At 42.8% G+C, this 25,899-nt stretch overlaps 1 protein-coding gene across 6 annotated transcripts in view; it reads right to left on the reverse strand.

Moving 5' to 3' along the window:
- Positions 1 to 25,899, reverse strand: part of LOC108433502 (RNA binding protein fox-1 homolog 3-like) — a 387,157-nt gene that overhangs the window by 164,189 nt on the left and 197,069 nt on the right. Inside the window, exon 1 of one of the 6 annotated variants that reach the window (XM_017708123.2) lies at positions 24,777 to 24,971. The exons of the other annotated variants lie outside the window; for them this stretch is intronic. Within the exon in view, the coding sequence (XP_017563612.1) occupies positions 24,777 to 24,794 (18 nt within the window). The 5' untranslated portion in view covers positions 24,795 to 24,971. Of the gene's footprint in view, positions 1 to 24,776; positions 24,972 to 25,899 lie in introns of those variants that run through there. 6 annotated transcript variants of the gene reach the window in all.

Consider the following 25,899-nt stretch of genomic DNA (forward strand, 5'->3'; position numbering starts at 1 on the left):
CCCCACTGAACCTTTACCCAAGTACCCTTATGTACTGTCGACCCTAGATTCAGTGACCCTAATTTCACATAAGACCTCAAACCAATGACAATTTTCCAAACTCCTGATTCATAGACTCTCCCACTAGACCTGATCTAGTAAACCTTTTCCACAAAGTATTCTGACCCATTGACCTTCTTTTACAGTTGGTAATGATCCAGTGACCCTGTTCCACACAAGATCCTTGCCCATTGACCTTCTTTCACACTGGACTGATATAGTGACCTTACTCTGCACTGCATCCTGATCCAGGGACCACAATCTACAACAGACCCTGATTCAGTGACCCTATTTCATTCTGGTCCCTGATCCAGAGACATTTTTACAGTGGACCTTGATCTAATTACCTTGTTTTAAACTGGACTCTTCTTCAGTTACACAGCTCTACAGTGGACCCTGATCCAGTAATCCTTTATGATGATCCAGTGACCCTGTTCACATTGACTGGATATCACACGTGTAGTGTGTCAAGTTGTGTAGAGGCACGTAGGGCAAGAAATTCAACACCATCCATCCATCCATCCATCCATCCATCTTCTAAGCAGTTTCTCCCTCAGGGTCGTGGGGGAGGGGGGGGGGGGGTGCTGGAGCCTATCCCAGCAGTCATTGGACGGAAGGCAGGATACACCCTGGACAGGTCGCCAGTCCATCGCAGGGCAGACAGACAGTCACAGAAACAGGCAGTCACTCACACACAGGGGCAATTGAGCATGTCCAATCGGCCTGACTGCATGTCTTTGGACTGTGGGAGGAAACCGGAGAACCTGGAGAAAACCCACGCAGACATGGGGAGAACATGCAAATTCCACACATTCCTGGCCAGGGAATTGAACCCAGGTCCTCCTTGCTGTGAGGCGACAGTGCTACCCACTGCGCTGCGCAAACTGTTCTACACTGGATCCTTATCCAATGACCCTGTGTGTCTTGTGCATGAAATTCTTACCAGGGTCCTCTTTCAGTGATTTCAGAGTGGACATGATCCAATTACTTGATTTAGAGTGGACCCTGATTTAATGACCCTGTTCTACACTGGACTCAGATACACATGTTCAAGTGACCTTGATTAGAATGGGTTCTGATTCTAATATTCTAAACTATATTTGGACCCTGATCTGGTAACCCTGTTCTAAACTGGACTCTGTCATAAGTACCATGATTTAACACTCAACTCTGATGCAATTATCTACATACTCTAGAGGACCACGGTCCATCTGCACCAGAACCTGGTAAAAATACTCTCTTCTACACAGAAATCTGATATAGTTACCTTGTTTTTACTGGGAACTGTCGTCCAGAATCCTCTTTGACACTGCACCCTGACAAAGTGACCATGCTCTTCAGTGAATCCTTGTTCAGTGACTCTATTCTACTGATTCAGTGACCCTGATCTACTGTATCCCCAGTTGCCCTGTTAGACAGTTGACCCTGCTTCAGTGACCTTGTTCTGCTGACTCAAGGACCATGATCTACATCGCTCCCTGATCCAGTGACCTGTTCTATAGTTGACCCTGATACCATTACCCTGCATAACAGTGGACTTAGGTTCAGTGACCTTGCTCTGTTGTTTCAGTGACTGTGATCTGCAGTGAAACTTGGTGCAGTTAACCTTTCCAACAGTGGACCTTGAAACAGTTAACCTGATCTACAATGGGCCCTGCTTCAGTGACCTTGTTCTTCAGACTCAGTGACCCTTATGCAGTTACCCTGTTCGACAGTAGACCCAAATACAGTTACCCTACATGAAAGTGGACCTTGGTTCAGTGACCTTGTTCTGTTGATTCAGTGACCCTGATCTACAGTGAACCCTGATGCAGTTACCCTGTTCAACAGTGGACCCTGAAACAGTTGTCCTGTTTTGCCCTAAACCCTGATCCCTTGATCCTGTTCGATAGTGTACCCTGACCCAGTGTGCCTGTTCTACATGCAGGGACATATCTGCATCAGCCACCCACTAAAGTGTCCATTTCCTTAGTTCCTAGGTTCTTCTCCAAAAAACAGGACAAAGAAATTGGAACATGCTCATATTGTAAGACAAAATAATTCATCCATTCACCAATAAACAACAAATGCATCACTCAACGCATTCGTATTCTCTTCTGTCACTCTCTCTCTTTACAATTACATTAAAACTAAATCTTTCTCTCTCTCCATAAAGAGTAAGAGAAAAAATAATATTAATATTTCCAGGCAATGACAAGTGCCTAGGCATCACCCTGCGCTTCCCTAATGGTCTCTGCGATATCACTTTAATTCGGCACGTCTGCAAAATCAATTCCATCATAATCTCATTAGAGAGACCACACAGCGCACCATAGCCAGACCAATCACACGCTGCTGAGCGCGCCCTCTCCCTCACACCCTAATTGAGCTATAATTCTCACTTGTTACAATTTGCCCATTATTAAATTAATGAACTTAATGGACTTATTCTGCAAAATTGCTAGCACCCTACAAGGTTTTTATTGCTTTTATTGAGAGTTTCACCATGAAAAATGGAATTTAAAAAGGTGTGCTAGCGTATGTGTGCATGTGGCCAAGCATTAGCATATTCTTCTGATACTGTACGGCAACGTATAAGATTCTAAGACATGTTTACACCACACCTATCGTTCTCTTTTTTCATCTTGCTTGGCGCATTTTCTGCTTCTGCCTTCGACACTCACTCCCCTCCCTCTCTCTCCATATGATAAATGCATCCAGTAGCTGCGGTGGTGCTGTCTCCCTACAAGCAAAGTGGGCCAGATTTACGCTAACATGCCAAAGCATGTGGAAACAGTGGGCACACCAGACGCAACACAAGTTTTTGTTATTTATTTATTTTTTCCCACAAGTTCTTGGCACTGTGAAAATAAATGGGCAGGATACCCATCAAAAGGTCTTTTGCTTCTGACAAAATAGGCAAACTGACATTGCAGCCGGTGTCCTCTGAACTCACTGCCCAGTTCAATGTGCCTGTATCTATAAAAGCTCAGGGCTGATCCCGACTCAGCCTGCTCGCCACCCTCACTGCTGCTTTCCATAATTATTAAATCATGGAAACTAGCCAAATAAAATAACTCAAAAACATAAACTAAAACACCAAACCACAACTAAATATAGGTGTTAAATATAATTATAATTCTAATTTGTTACACTCTTAGCATCGGACTCAAAAATGCAATACAAGTGATATAAGTGACTCACAAAAGCTATATTTGAATCGTGCCACAAATGTGGGGTTGCAAAAATGTCTCCAATTGTAAATAAAATGTCCCTTGTATTTCAGTCCATGAGGGCAAAAACTGCTCCTTAAAAATGATTTCCTGCCATGCGACACTCCCACATACCTTTCAATAGAGGTTTATGTGTAACAAAATCTATACAAAAGAAGATTCTCATTCAACAACTTTCCTGTCAAGGTGAACAATGTCACAAAAGCTTCCAGTGGAAGAAAGCCTGTGTTGTGTTTAGACTTATAAAGCCCCTTTTCGCATGAAAAAGGCAATTATCAGACAGCCTTGGCTGCAGCACCCATGTTACGATCTACAGACATGCACTTATTCGAGACTTATGTGCTGGCTTACACTTTTGTTCAAGTCTTTAGCCAACCACAGGAAACAGGTCGCCCAAGCTGGTAATATGCGGTTCACTGTCTGCCAGTGCCACTCTCATGGGTCTTCCAGTTTGATGCAGCTAGGATTACAGTAATATGTGCCATCTAACAGTAATGCCAGCACATGACCGCAAATACTTACTCAAATCACCTGTTATTTAAGACTTACTGAGATGCTTGTTTTTTTTTGCAGAGGTCACAAACTGATTTTAAGAATTTGGACAAGAAAGTTCCACTTCACCTTATTCGCATAGCTGATTAAAGCTACACTATTTATGTTTTGGAGATTTGGAGACCTCTCTGGTGGAAATATGTAATTGCATGCAAAGTGCAAAAGGTGATTTTGTAGCATGGATTGTGCTTCACATGCCCACATGTGGATGAATCTGATGATTGTGAGCATGTTAAAGAATTATTCAAAGAGAACTCGATCTGAAGTTGGTGCGCAGTCAGAAGAAGGATACGAATCATCTGCTATTGGCATCATATTTACATCAGTACAAAGAGACCTACACATCGATTCGGACCTTCTATTTGACTTATGCACGTGATATTAATATGTACATATATATATATATATATATATATATATATATATATATATATATATATATATATATAATAAAAAAGTCCACAAAATCTGGCCCGATAACTGCAGCAGTGCAGGCACGACATGTTTTTTTTTTCTCCTGCTGCTTCTTCCAGTTATAATGAAAAAGTGTTATACTGTGTAGCTTTAAAATGATTTTAATAAAGTACTTTCATATATGATATTCATCATATTTCAATATCTGTCCCTCTTTGGCGTACAGGTCAAGAGGGGTGTGAAAATGGCAGAATAAGCAAAGAGATATCATTTGCTAATCCCTGGAGTGGCTTAGGTGTCAAATGTCTCACTTGAAGGCACTGCAGTGGTGAGCAGGTCACTCTTACTGCTGAGCTAACAACACCCACTGTAAACAAAGACAAAAATGAAAATGAAATGACCCCACACAAGAATTAGCGCAGCCTCTGTGAGTTACTCGTATGAAGCAGTAAGGGAACGTCAGCACAAAGCTGACAACTCGGCCGAAACAAAGTGCCCCATTTACATAAGCATGATGGCGATCGATAAAACACCGGCCATAAATGACACTGGCCGATATGGATATTGAATTTTGCTTTTAATTAAAGAACAAACTGCTGCACTCAGTGTCAAAGGCTCTACAGGCCACTGCGGATGGTATGAGCCGAGGAAAGAAGCCAGAAATAAAAGAGAAAAGAAACGAGAGGGACAGACTCATCCATTTCAGCACCATGTCAATCAAAATGAATCAAAAAATGGCCAGTCAATAATAAGAGTAACTGAACTACAGCAGATTTATTTCATCTAAAGCAAAGGGATTTATCTCCTCAAACTCAATTTAAGCGGTCACACTACAACAACAACAGCAGACTGACCACCTGACCATAGTGACAGTAGATATCAAACTTATCAGACTCACTCAACTCTTTCTTTCTTTCATCATTTCTTTCTCATACTCAGACTGAGATTAATCTATCTGTTACTCAGAATGTGATAAATTCAGGTTTTGATACTCAAGACTGTGATTAACCCAGGTTTAGCTACTCAGACTTAGACTAAATAAGGTTCACATACTCAGACTGTGATCAAACCTTGTTTATTTACTTAGACTCTGATTAATCAAGGTTTATATACTCAGACAGTGATTAATCCAAATTTATTTATTCAGACTGTGATTAATCCAGGTTTAGAAATGCAGACTGTGATTAAAAAAGGTTTAGATATTTAGACTGTTATTAATCCAGGTTTAGATATTTAGATTGTGATTAATCCAGGTTTATTTGAGAACACTAACGTTATTGTAGTTGTGTAATTTCTTAAGTATATGTTTTCTGTGCTTTTCCTGACTTTGAAAAGTAACTATCTTCTACTGAATGTCTGTTTTGATTGGAAGTAAATGAAAGTGTGGTCCCAGACTTCTGAACAGCACTGTGTGTGTGTGTGAGACAGCATTTCTGATGGGACTAACTCGGGTATAATACACACTTACTGCTCTAAAGGGGAGTAAACACATCCCCACCTCACACTGTTCTTTCTTCCAGTGTTAAGTCATCAATAAGGTAATATCAAGCTCTATTTTTAGCTAAAGTCTCTTCTCTTATTGGACAAAAAAAGCCCTAAAATATTAAAGCAGTTAGCAGACTGATGATTGGTTAACAGAGAGGCAGCGTGGTCTGGAAGTGTAAGAGTGAAAATGGAGGAAGGGGGATAATGTTAGTGAACATGGCAAAGTGCTAGAAATGGGGAGAGAGAGAGAGAGAGAGAGAGAGTGAGAGAGAGAGAGAGAGAGAGAGAGAGAGAGAGAGAGAGAGAGGGAGAGAGAGAGACAGAGAGAGAGAGGGAGAGGGAAAGGGAGAGGGAGAGAGAGAGGGGGGAGAGAGACAGACAGAGAGAGAGAGAGAGAGAGAGGGAGAGGGAAAGGGAGAGGGAGAGAGAGGGGGGAGAGAGACAGACAGAGAGAGAGAGAGAGAGAGAGAGGGAGAGGGAAAGGGAGAGGGAGAGAGAGAGAGGGGGGAGAGAGACAGACAGAGAGAAAGAGGGAGAGACAGAAAGATTGAGAGATTGAAAAGGAGAGAAATGGGGAGAGAGAGGTTGAGAGAGGTTAAGAGGAACAGATATTGAGAAACAGAGATAGACTGAGAGAAAGGCTGAGATACAAAATCAAGATAGAGAGAAATTGAGTGACTGAAAGAGATTGACAAAAAGAGACTGAGACAGAAAGATTGAGAGTGAGAGAGAGAGAAAGAGAAAGAGAAAGCCTGAGAGAGCGATTGAGAGAAAGATTGAGAGAGACCAAGAAACAAAAAGATTGAGTGACAGAGAGACTGACAGACAATGCAACTGAGAGAAAGAAAAAGAGTTTGAGAGAAAGAAAGACTGAGAGAGAGAGAGAGAAAAATGGAGAGAGCCACTAAGAGAAAAGGATTGAGAGGTTGAGACAGACAGAGAGAGAGGGAGATTGAGGAAGAGAGACAGAGGGAGAGAGAAAGAAATATCAAAACTGCTCGAAAAAATATTCATACACTGTTATATCATGAATACTGTACACACCGCAATACCGTACTGCACACACACACACATACACTCTGATCGCACAATACCGTACTACACACACACACACACACACACACACACACACACTCTGATCGCACAATACCGTACTACACACACACACACACACACACACACTCTGATCGCACAATACCGTACTACACACACACACACACACACACTGAACGCACAAAACCGTACTGCACACACACACACACACACACACACTCTGATCGCACAATACCGTACTACACACACACACACACACACACACACACACACTGAACGCACAAAACCGTACTGCACACACACACACACACTCTGATCGCACAATACCGTACTGCACACACACACACGCTGATCGCACAATACCGTACTACACACATACACACACACTGAACGCACAATACCGTACTACACACATACACACACACTGAACGCACAAAACCGTACTGCACACACACACACACTCTGATCGCACAATACCGTACTGCACACACACTCTGAACGCACAAAACCGTACTGCACACACACACACTCTGATCGCACAATACTGTACTGCACACACACACACACACACTCTGATCGCACAATACCGTACTGCACACACACACACACACACTCTGAACGCACAAAACCGTACTGCACACACACACACGTGCTGATCGCACAATACCGTACTACACACACACTCACACACACACACACACTGAACGCAAAATACCGTACTACACACACACACACACACACACACACACTCTGATCGCACAATACCATACTACACACACACACACACACACTGAACGCACAAAATCGTACTGCACACACACACACTCTGATCGCACAATACCGTACTGCACACACACACACTCTGATCGCATAATACCATACCACACACACACACACACACACACTGAACGCACAAAACCGTACTGCACACACACACACACACACACACACACACACACTCTGATCGCACAATACCGTACTGGACACACACCCAACACACACACACTCTCTTTGCACAATACCGTACTGCACACACACCAACACACACTCTGAACGCACAACACCACACTGTACACACACACACAACACAAACTATGATCGCACAATACCACACTGCACGCACACACACACTCTCTGAAAGCACAATAAATACCTTGCTGCACACACACCCAACACACACAGGTCGTAGTTAAATTATGGCTCCACCTATAGTGCTGCAATATGTATTTGACGCAGCTTATTCATTAGCTCAGACACACACACACACTCTCTCTCTCTCTCTCTCTCTCTCTCTGAATGCACAATACAGCAAAAATACTGTACTGTATACACACCCAGCAGAGGGAGGGGAAGAGAGAGAGAGACGCACACACACACACACACACACACACACACACACAGCTCTTTGGCCATAGTGAAATTATGGCTGCATCTAGTGTTGCATCACACTCACACACACACACACACACACACACACACACACACACACACACACACACACACATTCTTGTAAGGTTATTTCTCTATGGAGACTTACAAAACCCTAACTACAATTCACTCTCTCTATATCATTCCATCTCTTTCTTACAGGAATGTGTGTGTGTGTGTATGTGTGTGTGTGTGTGTGTGTGTGTGTGTGTGTGTGTGATGCAACACTATAGATGGAGCCATAATTTCACTACGGCCAAAGAGCTGTGTGTGTGTGTGTGTCTCTCTCTCTCTCTCTCTCTCTCTCTCTCCCCCTTCCCTCTCCCACTGTTTCTTTCCTCTTCTCCTTCCCCCCTCTCGCTATCTGTCTTTACTCCCTTCTTGTTTCTTTTTACTCTCATCTGTAGCCCTGTTTCATTATCTCTCTATTTTTCCTCTCCCTCATTCTCTCCTCCCCCCTTGCTCCCCATCTCATCTCCGTTTCTCTCGTTTTCTCTTTTCTTTTTAATTCACTCTCTAAGTTACGCGTGAGCGCTGCGTGCGTGCCCCTTCCTCCTCCTCTCTGTCTCTCGTCTGTCTTTCCCGCTCCTTTTTGCCTGTCTTTCGCCTTATAGGTGGATTGGAGTGTCACTCTTGACTGTCTCCCGTTGGCCAATCAGAGAGCACGATCGGACCAAGAGGGGGCGGGACTTCGAGTTCAAAAGCTGCGCGGAGGCGCTCGTGCGACGGCCTCTCGGCTCACTCGCTTGGCTTCTTGTAGCTACGCTGTCCTGTTCAGTTAAACGCTCGTTTGTGGTGTTTGTCATCTTGTAGCTGTTTTTTTCCGATGGCTTTGGCCTTGGCTCGGTTACTGTCGCTGTTATTGCCATTTTCCTTTTGAGCTGGTTTCCCCCTGGGAGGAAGGACAGTTTAGAACGCCCGCGCACTTCCATTGCCACGTTGATTACACACCTGTGTGGACGCACTAGTTTAGAGGCAGGTACCACCCCCTGTATTTTTGTTATAGCTTAGCTTAGAGTAGCAGTTAGCTGTTTACTTTCTGCTAGTTAGACAAGATGCTTAAAAATACAGGTTAGTGTAGCTCCCTTCTGTTATTTTCTTTTCTTTGGTGCGGTCTGTGTTCTCTCCCAGGTTGGTTAAGTCATCTGACATCCCAGTCTTGGCTTATGTGTCTATTTACCTGTGTGTATTTAGCATCCTGTAACTTTGTGCCCGTGCTTGTAAATAAATACCTGATTATTGTATAGATGTATAGCGTGTTGGGTACTTCACTGGTTAGCCACGTCCACACACTTGCTCCACACGTTACTGTTCCCACACTCCCCTCTTGACCGTAGCCTTCTGCTGGAATGTAACACTCTCCCTCTCCCTTATTGTCTCTCCCTGTTGTCTTGTTCTCTCTCACCCATTCTCTCTCTTTCCCTTTTTATTTCTATTAATCTATTCCTTTTTCTCTCACCTTTCTCTCTCCCTCCCTCCTGCTCTCTCTCCTTCTCCATTCTTTCTCTCTCTCCCCTCCTCTTTTTCTTTCTTTTTTCCCCATCTGTCCCCACTCCCGCACCAATACTTTACCACTCCTGCCACGCTCCCTGATTAGTTCTATAAATTCTCCGAAAATCAGTCAATAACCCATAACACTAATATCGCTCTGTTGGTCCATTTTCCCTTTACAGGTCCCAGGACACTTTCCCTAAACACAAACTGGGCCTTTTGCTCTTTAAAGCTTATCACTGACCAGCTGTGGCATTTTCTCTCTCTTAGCAGCAACCACTGCAGTACTGCCATGGTTGCCAGATTGCTTTAAAGGCTCCCAGCCAAGTAACTGTTCAAAATTCACCTTAATGAATGAAAAAATGTACAAAAAGAGTCAACAGTCAGCATTTCAACCCCAAAACTAGATCATAGCACTTGCAGCCAACATTCTATCAGAAATGTCATATTGGTGCACTATAAGGTGGAGAAAGCAAAACAGAAAGTGTCATCCTACAATGCAAGCATAACATTTTGGTCTAGTTCTACTACATAAAGTAATATAATTTAGGGTTTTACAAAACCTCACTGTGCTGGTTTCTCATTAGGTTCAATTGGATTTTTGTGAACTTTGTTAACCCTGTTCAGTCTTACTACAGTTATTACAGAGCAATGCATTTCTGGGCAGAGATGGACAGGTTAGACAAATGATTGGGTGTGGGGAGAAGTAAGGCCTGTTCAGATTTCAGCTGCCTGACTGCAAAGCAGCCCAAAACTAGCTGATCAAAGAACAATTTTCCCCCACACAATCTAACCAAAAGCAGACAAGTTTAGCTTAAAAAAAAACACCCAATATAGCTTCATCCAATGTCCAGCTGTGTTCAAACAGCACAGTGTTTTACTCTCATACATATGCCATAATTTGTGAGGGGTTTTAATGTTTGACAATACTGACCAGAGAAGCATATTACTTCTAGTCACCCTGTTGAACCAAATGTGTGTTCTCTCACTATGTAAGAGATGCAAGAGCTCATTTTGTTAATTAGAGTCATGATCAAACATGACTGACGGACTTTTCACCTGGTTACTTATTCAAAAAGGTCATTTGTGAGACTGAATAAAAATGACAAGTATTCAGCTTTGGTAGATCACACTTTTCACATATCAAACAAATACAATTAATAGAGTACAGCAGATTAAATGTCAGAAATAGCTCTTAAGGGGTAATGGCTTGAACATGAAAAACACAAGCATATACACTGTAAGTGTCGTCTGGTGGGCATTAAAGGACGCTGTACACTAGAAAAACTACATTCTCCTCGCCTATTCAAACACACCTTACTTCTGGTTGTATCTGCTGTTTTATATTAAACAAATGGTCCGTCCCACTTCAATAACCCCGCCCATTTACCCAGACTTCATGCTTTTACTGTCACCACCCCTGAGGCCACGCTGAACTGCAAAACACATCAGACTCTCTGGCGATAGGCTAACTTCTTTGCCCCAGGCTGCTTTTAGCATCCTTCACTGTGATGTTCATAGTTTAACCCTCTGGGGGTTAAATGAGACGTTTCTGTGTGTCTATTAATATCTTTGTGAGGAGGCTGCGCAGAAACACTATTCAAACAGTTCTTGAATCTGTAGAGTCGCCCTTTCCATTCCATGACATTGCGAGTTTGTACGTGGCTCACATTCGGAGTTATGAGCCAAACAAGACAAGTTGAGATACGCGCCTCATCTGCCTCTCACTGTGTAACTGGTGGATTTGTGTGTCTGTCATCTGCCTCTCGCCTGTAATTGGTGGATTTGTGTGTCTGTCTATATGTTTTTTGGTGAAACTGACCAATGGACACTCAGGACATCACTAAGGCCTTACCCTTCATATCGAAAACACTTCATTGTTTGTTCAGTCACCTCAGACACAGACATGAGTGACATCAAGGTTCAGGTCAGTTTCACACTCAAAACCTGGTGATGTGTTTAGGGTTTGGACAGATTCAAACTCAATTTTGTCAGGCTCAGGTCAGAATCTGACTCAAAACTTGATGTGGCTCGAGTTTAGTCTGTTTCAGACAGAGTATTATTGGGCTCTGGTCAGTTTTGAAATCAAAACCTGATGATGTTGTTCTATTTGGATGGATTGGATCGGTTTCAGATGATGTGTTTCATGTTCTTGGACTCAAGATGAGTTCAGATATGAAATACGATGCTATGATTCTCACACTATATTCATAAGTTCAGACCAAAATCTCAGTCTTGATTAAAGCTCTGTTCTTAGTTATGGTAACCTCATAGCTTCAGTGTTAAAGCAAAGAAGGAAACCTTCGACTCCAAACGCTGATCGACTTCATCTGAAGTAAGGGGGGAACTTTACAACTTGATTTTGGCTGAACTGTCACAGGAGTGACTAAGTGTGTCAGGCTGAGTGCATGGCTGTCCAACACATTAAGTCTGCAGACGCCTGTCCAGATGCCAGTCTGATGACGTGTACGTATGAGTGTGGCCATATGATGCTGTGTTCGAGAGTGACTGACCATGTTAAGCAGACGAAAAGCTTTTACTGCATACTTTTCTCTTTCCTTCTACTGCACTTCAACCCTGATTTCCCTGGAGAAAATCTGTCTTCCTCACTTAAGGAAAATCTCTCTCTCTCTCTCTCTCTCTCTCTCTCTCTCTCTCTCTCTCTCTCTCTCTCTCTCTCTCTCTCTCTTTCTCTCTCTTCCTCTCCTCTCTCTCTCTCTCTCTCTCTCTCTCTCTCTCTCTCTCTCTCTCTCTCTTCTTCTCCTCTCTCTCTCTCTCTCTCTCTCTCTCTCTCTCTCCTCCCTTTCTCTCTCTCCCTCTCTCTCTCTCTCTCTCTCTCTCTCCCTCTCTCTCGTAATCCTTCCATTACCTGTGTTGTAAAGCCTCAGAGCAGGCGAGTGTGTGAAATTCGTTTAGTGAAGAACTGCTGTTAGCAGTTAATCGTGATTAGCCAGGTGCTACAGCAGTTAGCCTGGAAGCATATGTTTGCTGGTGGGTGTGGGTGTGTGTGTTTGTGTGTGTGTGGGTGTGGGTGTGCGCGCACATACTCAGAGAAATATGCCCACAGCTGCAGAATGCTGAAGAACTAGCGCTGTAGCTCATCTCTATGGAGAGAAACTCCAGGGGTGAATATTCTGGTCAGTTATAGGTGGGGGGGGGGGGGGGGGCATGAAATAACATGTGACACATTCACATTCATACATTCAAGAAGCATGCATAAATGAGGCGAGAATGAATAAAAAAGACAAATAAAAACAAACAAATGAATAATTAGGTCAGTGAACCACAACTTGGAAATGACCAGGCATTGTAACGCATAGTACACAAAATGGTAAGAGATCATCTTCATATATATATTTTGCAATTGAAAGATAAGATGTTTAAAGTTTATAAATTATTGCTATAGTGGCAAAAATTGTATCTTCATTCATCTATCATCTATAACTTTTTTGTCTTATTTACCTGTTTACTTATTTTTTTTAATTAAAAATGCCTGTATTTATTCACAATGTCTGAAAATATAAAGACAAACGGTCCAGTCCAAATAGACTTGAAATAATATCTTGTTACATTAAAGTATATTAAAGTTTAAAATGTTTTTACCTTCTACTGTGAACTTATTGTCCAACATACAAGCTTTTGTTTAAATTACAGCAGTAGCATTTTTCATCTACACCTTATAGTGCATAAGCTGGAAATGTCTTATGGTATCACAGGCCCTATCACAGTCTCTTACACTATCACAGACTCTATCACACTGTCTTACACCATCACAGGTTTTATCACAGTCTTATACTATCACAGGCTCTATCACCCTGTCTTACAGTGTCACAGGCTCTATCATAGTGTCTTACAGTATCACAGGCTCTATCACCCTGTCTTACAGTATCACAGGCTCTATCATAGTGTCTTACAATATCACAGGCTCTATCACTCTGTCTTACAGTATCACAGGCTCCATCACCCTGTCGTACTGTATCACAGGCTCTATCACAGTGTCTTATAGTATTACAGGCACTATCACAGTGTCTTACAGTATCACAGGCTCTATCACCCTGTCTTACACTATCACAGGCTCCATCACCCTGTCGTACAGTTTCACAGGCTCCATCACCCTGTCGTACAGTATCACAGGCTCTATCCTAGTGTCTTACAGTATCACAGGCACTATCACAGTGTCTTACAGTATCACAGGCTCTATCACCCTGTCTTACAGTATCACAGGCTCCATCACCCTGTCGTACAGTATCACAGGCTCCATCACCCTGTCGTACAGTATCACAGGCTCTATCCTAGTGTCTTATAGTATTACAGGCGGTATCACAGTGTCTTACACTATCACAGGCTCTATCCCTCTGTCTTACAGTATCACAGGCTACATCACCCTGTCGTACAGTATCACAGGCTCCATCACCCTGTCGTACAGTATCAGAGGCTCCATCACCCTGTCGTACAGTATCAGAGGCTCCATCACCATGTCGTACAGTATCACAGGCTCTATCCTAGTGTCTTATAGTATTACAGGCGGTATCACAGTGTCTTACAATATCACAGGCTCTATCACTCTGTCTTACAGTATCACAGGCTCCATCACCCTGTCGTACAGCATCACAGGCTCTATCCTAGTGTCTTATAGTATTACAGGCACTATCACAGTGTCTTACACTATCACAGGCTCTATCACCCTGTCTTATAGTATCACGGGCTCCATCACCCTGTCTTACAGTATCACAGGCTCCATCACCCTGTCTTACAGTATCACAGGCTCCATCACCCTGTCGTACAGTATCACAGGCTCTATCCTAGTGTCTTACAGTATCACAGGCACTATCACAGTGTCTTACACTATCACAGGCTCTATCACCCTGTCTTACAGTATCACAGGCTCCATCACCCTGTCGTACAGTATCACAGGCTCCATCACCCTGTCGTACAGTATCACAGGCTCTATCCTAGGGTCTTATAGTATTACAGGTGGTATCACAGTGTCTTACACTATCACAGGCTCTATCCTAGTGTCTTATGGTATTACAGGCGGTATCACAGTGTCTTACAATATCACAGGCTCTATCACTCTGTCTTACAGTATCACAGGCTACATCACCCTGTCGTACAGTATCACAGGCTCCATCACCCTGTCGTAAAGTATCAGAGGCTCCATCACCCTGTCGTACAGTATCACAGGCTCTATCCTAGTGTCTTATAGTATTACAGGCGGTATCACAGTGTCTTACAATATCACAGGCTCTATCACTCTGTCTTACAGTATCACAGGCTCCATCACCCTGTCTTACAGTATCACAGGCTCCATCACCCTGTCGTACAGTATCACAGGCTCCATCACCCTGTCGTACAGTATCACAGGCTCTATCCTAGTGTCTTATAGTATTACAGGCGGTATCACAGTGTCTTACAATATCACAGGCTCTATCACTCTGTCTTACAGTATCACAGGCTCCATCACCCTGTCGTACTGTATCACAGGCTCTATCACAGTGTCTTATAGTATTACAGGCACTATCACAGTGTCTTACAGTATCACAGGCTCTATCACCCTGTCTTACACTATCACAGGCTCCATCACCCTGTCGTACAGTATCACAGGCTCCATCACCCTGTCGTACAGTATCACAGGCTCTATCCTAGTGTCTTACAGTATCACAGGCACTATCACAGTGTCTTACAGTATCACAGGCTCTATCACCCTGTCTTACAGTATCACAGGCTCCATCACCCTGTCGTACAGTATCACAGGCTCCATCACCCTGTCGTACAGTATCACAGGCTCTATCCTAGTGTCTTATAGTATTACAGGCGGTATCACAGTGTCTTACACTATCACAGGCTCTATCCCTCTGTCTTACAGTATCACAGGCTACATCACCCTGTCGTACAGTATCACAGGCTCCATCACCCTGTCGTACAGTATCAGAGGCTCCATCACCCTGTCGTACAGTATCAGAGGCTCCATCACCATGTCGTACAGTATCACAGGCTCTATCCTAGTGTCTTATAGTATTACAGGCGGTATCACAGTGTCTTACAATATCACAGGCTCTATCACTCTGTCTTACAGTATCACAGGCTCCATCACCCTGTCGTACAGCATCACAGGCTCTATCCTAGTGTCTTATAGTATTACAGGCACTATCACAGTGTCTTACACTATCACAGGCTCTATCACCCTGTCTTATAGTATCACGGGCTCCATCACCCTGTCTTACAGTATCACAGGCTCCATCACCCTGTCTTACAGTATCACAGGCTCCATCACCCTGTCGTACAGTATCACAGGCTCTATCCTAGTGTCTTACAGTATCACAGGCACTATCACAGTGTCTTACACTATCACAGGCTCTATCACCCTGTCTTACAGTATCACAGGCTCCATCACCCTGTCGTACAGTATCACAGGCTCCATCACCCTGTCGTACAGTATCACAGGCTCTATCCTAGGGTCTTATAGTATTACAGGTGGTATCACAGTGTCTTACACTATCACAGGCTCTATCCTAGTGTCTTATGGTATTACAGGCGGTATCACAGTGTCTTACAATATCACAGGCTCTATCACTCTGTCTTACAGTATCACAGGCTACATCACCCTGTCGTACAGTATCACAGGCTCCATCACCCTGTCGTAAAGTATCAGAGGCTCCATCACCCTGTCGTACAGTATCACAGGCTCTATCCTAGTGTCTTATAGTATTACAGGCGGTATCACAGTGTCTTACAATATCACAGGCTCTATCACTCTGTCTTACAGTATCACAGGCTCCATCACCCTGTCTTACAGTATCACAGGCTCCATCACCCTGTCGTACAGTATCACAGGCTCCATCACCCTGTCGTACAGTATCACAGGCTCTATCCTAGTGTCTTACACTATCACAGGCTCTATCCCTCTGTCTTACAGTATCACAGGCTACATCACCCTGTCGTACAGTATCACAGGCTCCATCACCCTGTCGTACAGTATCAGAGGCTCCATCACCCTGTCGTACAGTATCAGAGGCTCCATCACCCTGTCGTACAGTATCACAGGCTCTATCCTAGTGTCTTATAGTATTACAGGCGGTATCACAGTGTCTTACAATATCACAGGCTCTATCACTCTGTCTTACAGTATCACAGGCTCCATCACCCTGTCGTACAGCATCACAGGCTCTATCCTAGTGTCTTATAGTATTACAGGCACTATCACAGTGTCTTACACTATCACAGGCTCTATCACCCTGTCTTACAGTATCACGGGCTCCATCACACTGTCTTACAGTATCACAGGCTCCATCACCCTGTCTTACAGTATCACAGGCTCCATCACCCTGTCGTACAGTATCACAGGCTCTATCCTAGTGTCTTACAGTATCACAGGCACTATCACAGTGTCTTACACTATCACAGGCTCTATCACCCTGTCTTACAGTATCACAGGCTCCATCACCCTGTCGTACAGTATCACAGGCTCCATCACCCTGTCGTACAGTATCACAGGCTCTATCCTAGGGTCTTATAGTATTACAGGTGGTATCACAGTGTCTTACACTATCACAGGCTCTATCCTAGTGTCTTATGGTATTACAGGCGGTATCACAGTGTCTTACAATATCACAGGCTCTATCACTCTGTCTTACAGTATCACAGGCTACATCACCCTGTCGTACAGTATCACAGGCTCCATCACCCTGTCGTAAAGTATCAGAGGCTCCATCACCCTGTCGTACAGTATCACAGGCTCTATCCTAGTGTCTTATAGTATTACAGGCGGTATCACAGTGTCTTACAATATCACAGGCTCTATCACTCTGTCTTACAGTATCACAGGCTCCATCACCCTGTCGTACAGTATCACAGGCTCCATCACCCTGTCGTACAGTATCACAGGCTCTATCCTAGTGTCTTACACTATCACAGGCACTATCACAGTGTCTTACACTATCACAGGCTCTATCACCCTGTATTACAGTATCACAGGCTCCATCACCCTGTCGTACAGTATCACAGGCTCTATCCTAGTGTCTTATAGTATTACAGGTGGTATCACAGTGTCTTACAATATCACAGGCTCTATCACTCTGTCTTACACTATCACAGGCTCCATCATCCTGTCGTACAGTATCACAGGCTCCATCACCCTGTCGTACAGTATCACAGGCTCTATCCTAGTGTCTTACAGTATCACAGGCACTATCACAGTGTCTTACAGTATCACAGGCTCTATCACCCTGTCTTACAGTATCACAGGCTCCATCACCCTGTCTTACAGTATCACAGGCTCCATCACCCTGTCGTACAGTATCACAGGCTCCATCACCCTGTCGTACAGTATCACAGGCTCTATCCTAGTGTCTTATAGTATTACAGGCACTATCACAGTGTCTTACACTATCACAGGCTCTATCACCCTGTCTTACAGTATCACGGGCTCCATCACCCTGTCTTACAGTATCACAGGCTCCATCACCCTGTCTTACAGTATCACAGGCTCCATCACCCTGTCGTACAGTATCACAGGCTCTATCCTAGTGTCTTACAGTATCACAGGCACTATCACAGTGTCTTACACTATCACAGGCTCTATCACCCTGTCTTACACTATCACAGGCTCTATCACCCTGTCTTACAGTATCACAGGCTCCATCACCCTGTCGTACAGTATCACAGGCTCTATCCTAGTGTCTTATAGTATTACAGGCGGTATCACAGTGTCTTACAATATCACAGGCTCTATCACTCTGTCTTACAGTATCACAGGCTACATCACCCTGTCGTACAGTATCACAGGCTCCATCACCCTGTCGTACAGTATCAGAGGCTCCATCACCCTGTCGTACAGTATCACAGGCTCCATCACCCTGTCGTACAGTATCACAGGCTCTATCCTAGTGTCTTATAGTATTACAGGCGGTATCACGGTGTCTTACAATATCACAGGCTCTATCACTCTGTCTTACAGTATCACAGGCTCCATCACCCTGTTGTACAGTATCACAAGCTCCATCACCCTGTCGTACAGTATCACAGGCTCTATCCTAGTGTCTTATAGTATTACAGGCGGTATCACAGTGTCATACAATATCACAGGCTCCATCACCCTGTCGTACAGTATCACAGGCTCCATCACCCTGTCTTACAGTATCACAGGCTCCATCACCCTGTCGTACAGTATCACAGGCTCTATCCTAGTGTCTTATAGTATTACAGGCGGTATCACAGTGTCTTACAATATCACAGGCTCTATCACCCTGTCGTACAGTATCACAGGCTCCATCACCCTGTCGTACAGTATCACAGGCTCTATCCTAGTGTCTTATAGTATCACAGGTTCTATCACTCTGTCTTACAGTATCACAGGCTCCATCACCCTGTTGTACAGTATCACAAGCTCCATCACCCTGTTTCACAGTATCACAGGCTCTATACTAGTGTCTTACAGTATTACAGGCTCTATCACAGTGTCTTACGCTCTCACAGGCACTATCACAGTGTCTTACACTATCACAGGCTCTATCACCCTGTCTCACAGTATCACAGGCTCTATCACCCTGTCTCACAGTATCACAGGCTCTATCACAGTGTCTTACAGTATCACAGGCACTATCAGTGTCTTACACTATCACAGGCTCTATCACCCTGTCTTACACTATCACAGGCTCTATCACCCCGTCTCACAGTATCATAGGCTCTATCACAGTGTCTTACAGTATCACAGGCACTATCACAGTGTCTTACACTATAAGAGGCTTTATCACCTTGTCTTACAGTATCACAGGCTCCATCACCCTGTTGTACAGTATCACAGGCTCTATCCCCCTGTCTCATAGTATCATAGGCTCTATCACTCTGTCTTACAGTATCACAGGCTCTATCACCCTGTATTACGGTATCACGGGCTCTATCACAGCATCTTACACTTTCACAGGCTCTATCACAGTGCTGTACACTATCACAGGCTCTATCACACTGTCTTATACCACCACAGGTTCTATCACACTGTCTTACAGTATCACAGTCTCTTATCATAGTGTCTTACACCATCACATGCACTATCACAGTGTCTTACACCATCACAGGCACTGTCACAGAGTCTGATGCAGTGGCAGCCTGCTCAATCTTTGGCAGTCTTCAACATTACATCAGTGGAGCTGGTTCAGTCTGCTACAGTAAAGGAATATGAAAGATGCTGAGTCTATACTGACTGCATTTCCCATGAGCCTGTGCACATGGATGTAAAGATGTGATGGAAAATATGGATTAAATCCAAAGATCCTTTCTATGCACACCATACTTGTTTAAAGATAAAAATGTAAATTTAATTTAATTAATTTATTTAATTTTAAAGTCAGGACTCCCCAGGACCACCACAGAGCAGAGATTATTTGGATAGTGGAGCATTCTCAGCACCATTGATGTGGTAGTGCCGTTGTTAGCGTGTATTGCACTGAAGTGAATGGATCAGACACTGAAGTGCTGCTGGAGTTTTTGTACATCTCAGTGTCACTGCTGGACTGAGAATAGTCCATCAAGAAAAACATCCACCACCAGTGTCCTGTGGCAGCATTCTGTGACCACTGAAGCAGGACTAGAGGATGACTAACACAAACATCTTCAAGGTGGATCAACGAAATAGGTGTGTCTAATAGAGTCGACAGTGAGTGGACAGTGTTTAAAAACTCCGGCAGCACTGATGTGCCTGATCCACTTCTACCAGCACACACTTTCTTCTTGCTTGTTGATTTCACCCAAAGTGCATTAATCATTTCAGCAAGCAGCAGCAGTAGCAAGCAGCGCAATGAGGCTGATGCTGTCATCTGCCAGATATGGTCAGCAATTCCCTAAAAATATACTGAAAACAAATATTGTTAATGTATCACAGATGTGTAAAATAGCATGGCATCTCCTGCTGAATATCTCAAATGCTTACAAAGCCAAAAAATTATAATCCCTCTCAGTGCATGTGAGTGATTGTGGCTTTCAAATTAAGCAGTACCAATAGGCTGGGTCGGGTCTTAAAGTTGCGGGTGCAGGTCGGGTTAATTTCGTTCCCGTGCAGACCTCTAGCACACAGTGAGGTAACTCATTAAAGAGTAACAATCTTACCACATACTCACACCCACACATGCACTCAGAGCTGAATACAGTCTCCTGTTATTCTTTTGTGGGTGTGTGTATGTGTGTGTGTGTGTGTGTGTGTGTGTGTGTGTGTGTGTGTGTGTGTGTGTGTGTGTGTGTGTGTGTGTGTGTGTGTGTGTGCAGCAGGGGAGAGAGAGAGAGAGAGAGTTAGAGGTAATCGCCCTGCAGAAGAACATCTGCTTCCTGGATAAATATTACAATGAAGAGAGAGAGAGAGAGAGAGAGAGAGAGAGAGAGAGAGAGAGAGTGAGAGTGAGAGAGGTAACTGAATCTCCATTGGTAGGTGTTATGAATCTATCCTCCTACACACAGCACAAAAGAAAGATTTACTGACTGTTCTTATTTCATAACTTTACTTTTCACAAATTTGTCCAGACACCATTATGATCTGCGTATATACTGTGTACAAGCTATTATTAATCTACTACTGAAGTCTGATGCAACGTTTTAAGGTACACATTACCTTCAGTGAACAAGTGTTGCTTTGAATTTACTAGAAATCAAATATATAAACTAGTTGCACATGAATAATAAAGAATAAGAAATTAACAATGTATAGATAGGTGTCAGTATTGCTTTCTAACCCTAATGAGATAAAGGCAAGCATATGTAAACATACAGTGGCCTCTCTGGGCATGGCATAAATGGTGCTGAATGTGGTTTTACTTCCAAAAGTCACTTGTCTCATATGTGCATCTCTTAAACTCAAGCTTTAATCTATGAGGGTCAGATGCTGCTGGAATATAAATATTACAAGCCATTCACATTATCAGTTTAGCCTAAGAAGCTGCAGAGCTTCTCGGCTTGTAGGGCAAGACCGTAGCACCACCTGAAGCAGCTGGCTGAGTGAGGGGAGTCATTGGTGGTGCACACGGAAAGCTGGCTAGTCTCCATGCTAGCTAACACAACATAATGGCTAACAGCTAACCCCAAGAGACTGGCTTTTCCTTTCGCTCTCTTTTTCCCTGTGAACTCATCAACTCATTAATTAGACCCTTATTAGACTATTTGCATACCAGAATAATGGTAACGATAAAGCCAATACCTTCAGCCAGTAAAAGATGAACCAGTATATAGCCCATTACTTGCCAGTAAACTGAAGAACATTAATTGTGTTAATGTAATATATTCAGGTATGGGAAGTAACTCTAAGTACTTTACTTGAGAATTTCTGTTACCTTAAAAAACAAAAAACAATAACATTTCTTCGTTTCAACACTGGATATGTATTTATGTATCTGGATTGTATTTGTACTATTTTCAATAAAATATAAGGTTTAAATGATTTGCACATCATTGCATTCTATTTTCATTTACATTTTGCACCGCAGTTTTTAAAACTTTTTTGAAAATTAGGCTGTACTCCTGCCAGCTCTGAATATGCTTCATTCTTGTTCCACATCTGAATCAAATAAACTCAAAGCAAAATATTTTTCAGTGTATGTTTAAGAGTCAGATAGTGTACCAACACGTACTTAAATCATACTCCTCTATTGCATCCTCTGTGGCCTAGAAGGCCCCGAGATTCCCCTCTGATTCTCGCCATGATGGTGTTTTGTGTATACACTCTAGTTAATACCTGAAATAGGTAAATAGTAAGCATTTTACAGTGGTTTGCCAGAGGCATCTCTTCTTTGTCCTGCTCTTGAGAAATCACAAGTTCGAATGCCAACATGCATTATCTGCAGCATTTTAACTACCACTGATAAATCTTTAAAAACTTTTCAAAAATTAGTTTAAGAATTATTGTTCAAACCCAGTAGACAGTAATGAGGAGAATCAGAAATGAATGAAATATCCCCATTCTTGCTGCTGTAGAAGCAGCTCTGAACATCTGAATCTTATCAAAAGTGTGCTAAAGCTGCTCTCAGATCAGTGAACAGAGCCTGGGTGAAGGCAGCTGATGCTGCAGCACGACCCTAACACAGAAACACTGGATTATTCATACAGCTGACTGAAGCTTTTAACCTGAACACACCATAATTCATCACATACAAACACACACACACACATTTACTGGGAAGCACTTTGTGTTTCCTCACATTTACAGTTACAGCATCCCAGACTGAGCTGTGCCCATTTCTCGTTCTTGTTCCTCTCTCTCTCCCATCTTTTCTCTCTCATCTCTCTCTTTCTCCCTTTTCTCTCTCTTCTCCCCATCTTTTTTCCTTTCACTCTCTCTTCTCTCTCACCTCTGTCTCTTTTCTCTCTCACCTTTCTGTCTCTCTTTTCTCCTTTGTGTTTATTCACTCTTTCTCTCTCGCTGTCTCTTTTCTCTCTTTTTCTCTTTCATCTCTCATTCTCTTTCTGTCTCTCTCTTTCCTTCTCTCCTCTTTCAGTTTCACACACACACACACACAGTTCTTAAAAACTGTTTTAAAAGTGTACAAATACAGTACAGGAACGTAATTGCCCAGATCATATATATGTTGCAAAGCAGAAGATTAAAAAAATGGAGAAAAATGTGTATAAGAAAAAAAGATATAGAGAAAATGTGACTGCTAACAACCATATAAGACTGAGAAGACCACAAACACTGTGCTCATCAGATAGACAGTATTTAATGGTTTCATCTCTGAGAGAGGAGAAAATCAAGCTCCACTTCAGATCTGAGAAGACAACTCGACACTAGGGGCCTGAAAGGATATCTCAAAAAGTCCTTACTGAGAAAATGAAACAGACAAAAAAAAAAAAAAAACCCAAAGAAAATGTGCACTAGAACTCCAAAACTGCACATCTGAGATGTGGACTAGACTTGAGAAACTCATGAGTCTAAATTTTTAAGTGGGAGCTCTTGAAGTATGAAAATGTAACCAACTTCTAAGACTGAACTTAAAAGTACAGAAAAAGATTTCTTGGATAAACTAAAAACAAGTTTCCTGAAAAGAATGAATACAGACAAAGATTGGACACACAAAGTATTTTAAATAAATACATAAATAAATATACAGTATTATTACTTCAGCCTAGACATCCTCAAACTGCTATGATACTGTCTGTACAACACAGACAAACACCAACACGCACCCTTAAACCAGTCAAGCTGAAAAACGAGTTGAAGATTAAAAAAAAGGCAAAAATGGGACAAAATCCATAACTCGCTTCCCACACAATAACTGTGACTAACTGTGAATGTTTCAAGCTGTTTTTCTTGTTTTCTGCACTTTGTCGTGTTTTTTAACTTGATATCTTTCATTGTGTTTATAAGTAAATATGGTTAATTACGTGTATTTATTACATGTACATACTGACCAGCCTTTTTCTCCTATAAAACTTCGGCTTCCTCAATCATTTATAGTATCACAAACTCACAGAACAAAAATGAGTTGCATGCATCATTTCTTCCACAATACTTAGTTAACCTTCCTTAATGGCAGCATTAATCTTCAAAGTCCATTATAGGCTATTCTTCAACTAACTTTGCGCCTCATGTGAGCAGATCACAACATTGATGCTCCTGCGTTCCAGGATGATAACTGCAGGGTGTCCGTATGTGACATGATGGAACGCTGGGACGGTCAGACTGATCAGCAACATCACCAGACCTCAATCACAGCTCTCTGTTTGGAGCAGCAGGTGAAATGCTGAATTAGGCACAAACTCTAAAATTTGCCCCCAGTTTGTGGAAGCCTGAGCTAAAATGATCTCAAGAATCCACTGTGATCCTCAACAGGACTGAAGCTGTTATTACGTAAGGGGATGTGTAAAAAAACAAGTGTTATAAAATTGTTTGTTGAGCTTTGATTATTATTGAAATGTGGAAACTGCAGTATAATTTAAAACACAGTTAATCATTTCTTATAATCAATAAACATCCATCCAGTATAACTAGTGCTGCCACAGACTAACCACTGCAGTAGAATAGTACATATGCATGCACACACACATGCACACGCACACACACACACACACACACACACACACACAGAGCAAATGAGGGAAACAAATCCGCTATTAAGTGCTACTCACCCAAAAGTACATCATCATCTCGGCTTCAGGAGCGCTGTTTGTGTGTATGTGAGTGTGTGTAGGTGTGTGTGAGTGAGTGAGTGTGTGTGTGTATGTGTGTGTCTGTGTGTATATGTGTGTGTTTAAAGCGTAGACTTGTGAACGGGACAGGTCCAACTAGCGCAGTCCGGCAAGCCAAATGTTACACTCCTCCGTCTTCCTTCTTCCACTCTCTCTCTCTCTCTCTCTCTCTCTCTCTCTCTCTCTCTCTCTCTCTCTCTCTCTCTCTCCACTCTCTCCCCTCCGGTGGATTCCCCACTTTCCCCTCCTCCCCTCCTCTCTTCCTTCTGATCTGTTAAGCTTCTCTGTCTTTCCTTACTTACTGTCCCGCTATGTTCTCTTTTCTGCCCCCCCCCCTTTTTTTTTTGAGAGGAGCACTTTTTGTTCCAGTGAAAGAAAACCAGGTTTCTACCTTTCTTTCAATTATCCTCCTCTCCTCGTTCATCTCTTTCTCTTTCTCTCTCTTCTTGCTTTATCACTCTTTTTTTCTGATTTCTGTATGTCTCTGTCTCTCTGCCCCCCACCCCCGCGCCCCTGTACTGTGTGCTGGTTATGCCATTTGGAGTGCACTCAGTTTCTCTCTCTCTCTCTCTCTCTCTCTCTCTCTCTCTCTCCCTCTCTCCGCAGTAGTTAAAGGGTGTGGAGACTTATTGAGTTTAAGCTGCCTTCAGCGTTTTTTCTCTCCAGTTGACGGGGCGAGAGAGGGAGAGACAGAGAGAGAGAGAGAAAGACAGAGAAAGACAGAGAGGAGAGGGAAACCGGAACTGAGCTTGCCTCAAATGGCATAACCAGCACACCGTGAAAGAAAAGGTGGAAAGGCAGAGAGAAATGTTGAAATATATATATATATATATATATATATATATATATATATATATATATATATATATAAAATACACTGCTCAAAAAATAAAGGGAACACTTAAACAACACAATATAACTCCAAGTAAATCAAACTTCTGTGAAATCAAACTGTCCACTTAGGAAGCAACACTGATTGACAATCAATTTCACTGCTGTTGTGCAAATGGAATAGACAACAGGTGGAAATCATTGGCAATTAGCAAGACACACTCAATAAAGG

This window comes from Pygocentrus nattereri, chromosome 1 (genome assembly GCF_015220715.1).
Source record: "Pygocentrus nattereri isolate fPygNat1 chromosome 1, fPygNat1.pri, whole genome shotgun sequence".
NCBI classification, from domain to species: Eukaryota; Metazoa; Chordata; class Actinopteri; order Characiformes; family Serrasalmidae; genus Pygocentrus; species Pygocentrus nattereri.